The following is a 9,293-nucleotide window of genomic DNA, read 5'->3' on the forward strand; positions in this document are numbered from 1 at the left end:
AATTATTATAATATAAGATAAGTCAAAAGTAAAATTTACTAGATATTCTCTCTCTCTCTCTCTCTCTCTCTCTCTGCGTTCTGAGTGTCTCTTTTTTGTTTTTCTCTTTGCATTATGATGTGACGAAAAGAGGCTCTGGATGGGTTAAGGAAATTTAGGGCGGTGGAGGAGAGGATAAGATAAAAAATTGCTACTAACTTTTGATGGTATTAAACTGAAAAAATATATAAGATATTTTTGAAAATTTAAAAAGATAAATATCTCATTTCGGAAATTAAACACGAGATATATTATTGATATTTTTCCTTAAGTTAATAAAACATATTTAATCTTGCTTTGTGGATAACTTATTTAACTCAAGAAATCACCGAAACCTATTTTTATAAAATAAAATTTATTCGAATCAATCTCAATACTTCTTAAATTTCATTCCATTTTTTATTTACAAAACAAGATTAAAAAAAAACCTTATTTTACACACACAAACATATATATATATATATATATGTATATGTATATGTATATATACATATATATATATATACACTCCAAGAAATTGGTATAGTGGTAAAAGCTATTCATAAGACGATATTAGTTTTCCATTCGCAGACTCAAAATTGGGACCAAGTTACCTGGTCCATAAGACTTTTGTGTGGTAAAAGCTATTCTTAAGACGATATTAGTTTTCCATTCGCAGACTCAAAATTGGGACCAAGTTACCTGGTCCATAAGACTTTTGTGGTTTTTAGTCGGGTTTTATCATGACATCACGAGTATATATATATATATATATATATATATATATATATATATATATATATATATATATATATATATATATAAAATTAGGCATAGACAATTAAACTAATGAAAAACATGACGCATACCCAAAGATAATTAAACTATTGAACAAAGATACAAAATTATGAACTATCTTCATAGAAAAATAAATGAATTATCATTTAGAAAAATATACATTAATTAATCGGGAAGATTCATCATTTGGGGAGGAATTCTAAGACCAAAAACTTGGCCAACAACAGAGAGCCATGAAACCAGGTAGAGTTCTTGGAATTTGTTACTTTGGAATAGCAATTTTAACCACTCACTTGTACCACATGGATGTAACTTGTACCATGGCCTCTTCAAGTAAGGATGCTCCTACAATTCATAGCAATTAATGTTCCAAAATGATAGCAGAACAAAAGCTAGACATTAACTAAAATATCACGAAAAAGTAACACATATTAATTTTCTGGATTGTTTGTGAGTCCAATAATGTATAATCATCCCTAATATTTGAATTGATATTAAGTCTAACCTCAGAAAAATATCTTCATTATTAAAATGGGAAATATTTGTAATTTGTACTTGAAAGATTAAAATCTAATCCATTATCGAGGGGCCCTCTACTGAAAAAATACAATTTTGTAAATTAGTTTTTCTAACGAGAAAAAGATACCTCTTGAGTTATAAATGTCCATTTTGATTCTATCAACATCTCCGATGAAGACGAAGGAAGCTCCTTTTCAATTTCATCCAAACTCAAAGGCTGTCCATCTGCAAAATTTACTAACATTAAGTTTTTTCTTTTTTTCTATTCACGGCAAATAGTCCATGTATTATGCGAGTTGCATTTTGATCCCTAAATTAGTTTTATGAGCAAGATGGCGCTCGTAGATTTTGTAGCATTTTAACAAATTCCTTATAATTTCAATGGACTGAAATACGCAAACCAAAAAAATAATTTTACTTATATATAAGTTACTTCCAATTATAAGTAGGCTTTTTAGTCGCATTTTTTCAACCTTTAGCAGCCATTTAGTCACTAAAAGTTTTTTAGAAGCATAACCATTATCTATCAACCTCTTAGTTTTCGGCAAACTTGGACATTCTATCAAGTTAGTAAACATAATTCTAACGCACGTGAGGGTGTGTTGGAAAATTAAAATACTTTTTTCCTGAGCATTCCCAAAATAAACTAAGGCATCTTAGAACTGGTTATGACTTGTGACCTTGTAGCATTTTATTTTAATGTTGCAAAGAAGTAATTGAATCTAGAGATAGGAACCTGTGGCAAAAGGCAATGGAGGAGGAGATAGAATCTCTAGATAAGAACAGAACTTGGATCCTAGAATATAGATCTGGAAATAAGAGATTAGCCGAGTCTAAGTGGACATATAAAAGGAAAGAAGGGATTCTGGGAGTAGAGCAGTGTAGATGGAAAGCTAGATTGGTAGCAAAGAAGTTTACTCAAGAAAAAAAGGCATATAAGTTTTAATGAAATCCACTAATGAGAAGTTAAAACACGTCCATCGGGATTACTGTCTCTCGTTGCACGGCTTGGTCTTGTCACTCTCGAGTCTTAACTATCGAAGTAGATTACACCATTATCGTCAAACCCTGGAAAGGCATTGTGGTTGAAAGGTGTCATAGCTGAGTTAGGCTCGTGACATGACAGTTTACAAGTGTTATGTGATGTTACAGATCTGCCAGAGCATCGTGTGTTTCAGCAGTGATCGAAACACATTGATTGATGTAAGCATGCATTTCGTAAGGGAGGTTATGAGTTCGTGCGTGGTAATGGTGAAGAAAATATCTACACATCAACACCCTGCAGAAATGCTTACCAAACCAGAGTTACAAGTTTGATCAGGAGGCAAAATAGTAGTTATTCGGCGACTGACTGTGGAGGGATTCATGAAATTAAGGTGGGGATAGTGATTTCGAACTCGAGGAGGTGTAACGGTTAGGGATACTTTAGTGTTTGTGTTAAGTTTGTTTGTACTGTGGCACAACTCTAATGAAATTTACCAAGCCTGGTGTTTCATTTTGTAGAGAGTTGGACATTGATTGAAAGAGATTGGGATCGGGTCAGTACTTAATTAGGAATTAGAAAAAACGTAATGATCCGTCTTCTTGTGTGCTTCATATATTGTGAGGGAGTTCTTGATTAAGCTAAAGCTTTCTTGCCTAATCCTTCATATTTGTATGAACTCCATTGATCAGCTAAGCAAGGTTGAATGTACGTCGTATTCGAGCGAATAAGGGTACAAATCTCATGTTAATTAACATTACTGCATTCATTTGTATCTAGCAGTGTTTGTTCTTTCAGTTTGGCAAGATTTTGTGTTTGGTTCAGACTTGAATAAATAAAAAAATCGAGCATAGAGTAATTAAACATACCAACCCAATATGCGCGAAAAAATAGGATCGGAACTTGATACGATGGACTGTACACTATGTGAAAATCGTAGTAGAGTAATTCAACACCATGGTCACTGTCAACCTGACAAAACATATAGAAGACTTTAGTTATCACGAGACAGTACAATACTTGAAAAAAAAAATGGCTAATAGTTGAATAATTTTGTACCAGTGTTGCATCGTCAATGGGCTCAACTTCCCCGGACAAGCTTGTTGTCTCTTCTCTTTTCCATGCTCGAGTTACCTCGTGAAATTCGTCCTAGAAGACAACAATACAGAACCTTCATATTTTATCTCAATTCACTAAATTTTTACAATTTAAAAAACACTGAGATATAAATAGATAACATGCAAGGGTTTTAAAAGAGTAAAATATCATTCCGACTGACCATAAAATGACGAAAAGAAAAAAGAAATTGAACTACATATGAATTCGACCTATCACGTTATGTTAACTTTAACATATTACCATAATTTAATGCAAATTTGATAGTTCAACAAAGAGAGGATGAAAAATTCAAGGACATTTTATCATAGAAAAACAAGATGTGTAAGGTTGTTTGTTGAACCTGAGAGGACTTGTCTTTCTGAGTCAACTTGGGAAGGCGTAGCTTCTCTAGACTTAAGAATCCATTGGTCTGGAAACAAACGATGTATAAAATTAAATTACCACAAAAAATCAAATTAAATATGGTGAAATGAAGAAGTGAAAAAGAACGAGAAACACATAAAAAAAATTACAATAAAAGTTGTAGAGTGTGAGAGAGAGAGAGAGAGAGGGATAAAAACAAAAACCTTGTCCATTGACGGAAGAAGACAACTATTGAGTTGTATGGCCGGAGAGACCCAGGTCCATGAAGGCAAATCGGGGTTTGTTCTCTTCCATATCTCTGCCAGCGAATGGGCTGCTTTCTGAAACTCACACGCCGAGAGCGCCATGTCTTCTGATCTCGCCGTTGCTTCGTCTTCCACGGGAATGGATAACAAAAATTGAAGACCAAAATTATTTTAAGCTAAATTATCTGATCTATTTATTCATAGCTTTATTTCTTTTGCTGTTGTTGTTTTAGATAAGTCAAGTGCTGAAAAATCTAACAGCTTTCACTTGATCTAAATGTTATGAAAGAGAATACATGGAAATGGGTGTAGAAGAACTCCAAATCATGTTCATATCTTCTTATCTACTTGGGAACACACTATCCTGGTGCAATAGATCCCATCATACAAGACATTCACATAACTTTAATCGAATCTCACCTAAGGGTGGTCATGATCTCACAAGGTGGTCACTTACTGCTGACCCTAAGCCTTATGGCATGTCCATAATCAGTCTTGTCTCGCCTGAATGTGGTTTTCCTCTCATAAGGTGGTCGTTTGACTTGGCCCTGGGCTTTGCGGTGTTTTCATAATCAGATTTGTCTCACCCAAAGGTGGATTTTTGTCTCACAAGTTGGTTGCTTATTTTGAACCTGAGACTTGTCGTGTTTATGCCTTGTATTTAATGTATGGGATCCACTGATGGTAATCGCTTACTCATTAACTTGTAACACGATTGTTTGACCTCTTCTACCCTCATCATATGATGGCTTAAAAAAATAAGGTACATACTGGGGAAACATAAGTTCAGGATCAATGAAACCATTGACTTATCTTAGTCTTTTCATGTTCGATGAGTTATCACACTTCAGAACACGACATCATGTCCTTGTTTTCACTTTTACTAAGTTGCAGCTTATAAGACTTTAGGGCTTGACTCAAGAAATCCTAGGAGCGTTAGCTAGTCTCGAAAACAAAGCGAATACGTCAATCTATTTAAATCTCCCATAGTTCTAGTCCTCAAGGACGTCGAATGGCTTATCACGATTGAAGGTAGGTACAACATACAATTTGGGTACCTGGTTTCCTCTATCCATCTATTTTTTTGCCGGACTAAGCCTGATATTCCCATTTAGTTAGGGGAAAAACCTTTATCTTGATAGTGTCTTAGTCTAGGGCTTATCCTAATCTTGTTAACTATAAAACAGACAATATGCGTGTGTAATAATTATAATAATATCTCTTGATATTGCAAGTGCTTAGCTTCCACTTACATGGTCGGAGAATTTCTAAGAATCACAATCCTTCTTGGGTTCGTCCTTAAGCAAGTCTTACTTGAGCTCATCTCTAACAAGATAACCTTGATTATATAGAACACAGAATTAGCAACTCTTTCAAACATTTTCATATCTATTTACCTTCTCATAATGTGAAGGTATTTTAAACTATCTCAAAGAGAAATTGAATCTACTTATCCGTCAAGATCTAATTTACAAGCACATATAAGATATAGGTCTTAAGATAATAAGCTTACGCCTCACATAACAAGAACACAACCATTTGTTTATTAAAAAACAAGAAAAGCAAAGACTAGCACAAACAAACATTATTCTACTACTTAAACAGCAGATGAACTTGGCAACTTTAATATTACTTATTTCTCTCAAGGAAAATGTCTTAACTTCTTCCGTATGACATATTCAAGAAAACAATACAATTTATAAATTTAATAGGCTATTTCTTGAAAATACAAGCTTTAAATAACATCTTCAAGAAAACAACACAAATTATAAACTTAATTAGCTATTTTTTGAAAATACAAGCTTTATTCAAAAATATTATTTTTAATTCTTTATTATCAATCTATAACGTTAAAAAAAAAAAAAAAAAAAAAAAAAAAATTCAATCTAGGTTTAAATATTTGCTTGAACACCCACAACTATGCTCTAATCCTAACAAAGCAGTAAGCAACTATCAAGTATATCAATCTGATTCAAGCTTGGGCATGAAAATATAATTTTTCTATAAGCCTTAGCTTAAGAGAGGAATTCTTTTTCTGGAGTATAGAGCTTGTGTTCTATAACAAGTTTTGATAATTCTAAATTTAGCTAATAATAATTAATTTATTGAGAGTCTTAGTTGACAAGATTATTTATAACATTCTCTGAAAACAATTTCTCAATTTGTGTCCAGATTCGAATTCTCTCAAAACTGTTTTGATAACTAGACGAAGACAATTGACCTTATTATCTCCAAATATGGATCAAATTTTAATTTTTGCTCTTGAAATAACTATTGACCCAAGCAAGGTTTAGTTCATTTTCACCTCTATCTTCGTTTTGCTCAAATTTTCACTTTCCCTTTTCCATGTCCGGGTTCCAAAGAGACCCTTAAGCATGACAAATAACACAACACGTTTAATCCAAATTCACACGATCAACCAAAACTGAAACTAAACTCACAACACTCCTGAGAAAGAAATCGAACTAAAGCAAGGTTTAAACTTTTAACTCATCAACCTCTCTTTCAAAAACAAGGTTAATCAAATTCCTATTCCAGACATATGAATTTTAAAAAAAAATACACAACAATTTAATAGCTTAGCAAATAACGATGAGCATAACATTTTACATTTAGAGACTCAAACCCAAACACAAAACAGTGAATGAGACGTCAATATCTTAAGCAAATATAAATAAAAACATAAGTAGAATCCAATATCCATTCAAGAGAGTACAAGAGCATGAATCTCACCGGTGACAGAGTCCTTCGTCCATTTCCTTATTTTTTTCCCCGTCGCTCACTCTCCCTCTTTCTCTTTGTCACCGTCCCACTATCTGGCTCATCTCTCTTTCTGTTTTTTTTTTCGGTGCTCGTGTTCTCGAAATTTTGGACCATAATTTCCAAAGGTGCTTTTCCATAAAAATATCAAAAAATTAGCAAAATAGCAACTTAAACACGTTCGATATCGTTAAATAGTAAACGTTTCATAAATCTTAATTAAATGGTATGGGATCCCGCGGGACCTCGTTTCCCGTATTTTTGGTACCATATGGGAAATAGGAAAAAAACGTATTTAGAAATATAGTACCAGGACTTTTGTCCCAGAACCATCCGGGAAATGGGACGGAACTGGGATCCCCGTTTAACACCATTTAGTATCATATTTTTAAAATTGTATTTTTTTTAATTGAAAATATATGAATTTTTATTTATTTTTAAATGTATTCATGATTAAAGTAAAATGAAAAAAATAAATACGGGAAATATGGGAATCCCGGAACCGCGAAATATGATACCGGGAATTCCCGGTACCGTGGAAAATGGTTTCGAGAAATCTCGGTACCATTTTTTACGGTTCCGGGAGTCCCGTTTCCCGCAAAATATGGGACAAGACCAGGGGATCCCATTTTCCGGGTTCCATATGGCCAGCTTTACAAGTATGACGTAGCCCAATCAGAAAATTTTGTGTTTTTCAAGTTTGTCCCTCTTTTTTATTTCCGAATTTTCGTTTAAAATTTGAAAAAAAAAAATCGTTTACTTTCAAAATTTAAACAAGATTTCGGTTCAATTTATCAATTAAATCCCTATTTTTTTTTTTTGCAACTGAACATGAAATTACGCTTAATTACGATTTTCAAATTTTGAAAGTATCCATTTTAATCGTTACTATTTTCAATCGTCGGATTTTTTGTATCCATTTCAAATATTTTGCGCGAGGTTGAGGTACGTTGTTTTTTTTTCTTTTTCAATCGCCATTTTTTTATTATAGCTCTAACATTTAGAAATGGTAGCATGTTACACAATTGTTGGATTTTCTTTGATGAAATCAGGTATGTTCCTTTAGTCATTTCTTCTTCTTTTTTTGCTCTATTAATTTATTTTCCGTTTTGCAATGCACGAAAAGTATTTTACTTTTTAAGTTTGTTTGTGGTATTTACATATATTTATTGTCGATCTATTCATTGTCATGTTGCAGATAAGCTATTGAACGTCAATGGCTGAAAAAATCATAATTCATCATCATCCGATGTAAATAATTCTAAGTTTAGACAACCCATAACTTTCCTTGTGTAATCAGTTGTAAATAATAGTGTATTCAGCTGTAAATAAAAGTGTAATCAGTTGTAAAATAAGAGTAACCGTAATAAAGATTATAATCGGCAGTTTTTCTTTTAAATTGAATTTTAATTTCTGAAACTTTGTTTGAATATCAATTTATTTTTTCGACGGTAAATGAGAATAATATTTTAGGCACTTCAATTTTAAATTTGAATTATACGTCAATCTAAAGAAAAAACCCTTAATTATTGGCATTTAGTTATGGGATTATGTTGGATTTAGTCATTAATGGTATATGATATTTGATTGAATATTTGTATATCACGTATAGGCAGTTAAGTCATTCAAATCTTTTTGTTTTAGGCATTTTAGTTTCAAAATTGAATAATTCAGTTAGTTTTACGAAAAAAATCAATATTGATTAGCATTTACTTATGAAATTACATGGATTTATTTATAGTTTGGCGCAGCTTTTCAAAAGTTTGGATTACCTTTTTTCAAAAGTTGTAGTTTTATATTATATAACTGTAAATGAGTGTTAATTATTTGAATCTTTTGAATATTTACGATACACTGATTTTTTCATTGCAAGATAAACAAATATTTATACTATTATGTACTATTTACAATTGATTATAACTATTTACATAAATTTACAACTATTTACAAACGACGCTAAATTCTCTAGAGAGAGTCAATGGACCTATTCCGGAAAGACCGTAACCAATCTCTGTCGTTCGCTTAATGGAAGCATGCCTCTCCTCAATGAGCCAATGCCGGGAATACCATAACCGACCTCGACCTCGTCGGATTCCGCAGTCCTCGCCCTCCATCTCGGCCTCTGCGGATCCCGCAATCCTCTGCCTCAGCCCTCCGCCTCGGTTTCGTCAGATCTCGCAGTCTGCGCCTCAGTCATATACAGAGAAGGCCACAACTGGCCTCGTCGGATCTTGTAGTCCTCACCCTCCACCTCAGCCCTCGGCCTCGGCCTCGTCGAATCCCGCATTCCTTGCCGCCATCGACAGCTGGTATAATATTAACACAAACAGATTTCACATCCATTCATTTTTTTTTACAAGTTCTAAACAATTTTTTTGATTATCTGTGCTTTGTTTTTCGGCGGCTGTAGAACTTCGTCGTCTCTAGATTCTAGTCAGCGGTGAGTAATCTTCGTCTACTTTTTTTTTTCTTATGTAATGAAGTTGAGT

General features: G+C 33.2%; 1 protein-coding gene across 2 annotated transcripts; it reads right to left on the minus strand.

The window, feature by feature from the left end:
* Window positions 1-916: 916 nt before the first annotated feature.
* On the minus strand, window positions 917-6,944 carry ATG10 (autophagocytosis-associated family protein). 2 transcript variants are annotated; one of them, XM_089612885.1, is made up of 8 exons: window positions 6,778-6,944; window positions 5,298-5,383; window positions 4,003-4,166; window positions 3,777-3,845; window positions 3,377-3,466; window positions 3,187-3,289; window positions 1,463-1,560; window positions 917-1,161 (listed from the first exon to the last, which is right to left on the minus strand). In XM_089612885.1, the coding sequence occupies exons 3-8, from the start codon at window positions 4,144-4,146 to the stop codon at window positions 982-984; spliced, it is 684 nt and encodes a 227-aa protein (XP_089469011.1). In that variant the 5' UTR covers window positions 4,147-4,166; window positions 5,298-5,383; window positions 6,778-6,944; the 3' UTR covers window positions 917-981. The 2 variants fall into 2 exon arrangements, with proteins under 2 accessions (XP_089469011.1, XP_089469010.1); XM_089612884.1 differs by having other exon boundaries at window positions 4,003-4,172.
* Window positions 6,945-9,293: the final 2,349 nt, after the last annotated feature.

Source organism: Urtica dioica, chromosome 4, assembly GCF_054948205.1.
Source record: "Urtica dioica subsp. dioica isolate 48M chromosome 4, U.dioica_male_clone48M_v1_H2, whole genome shotgun sequence".
Taxonomy (NCBI): domain Eukaryota; kingdom Viridiplantae; phylum Streptophyta; class Magnoliopsida; order Rosales; family Urticaceae; genus Urtica; species Urtica dioica.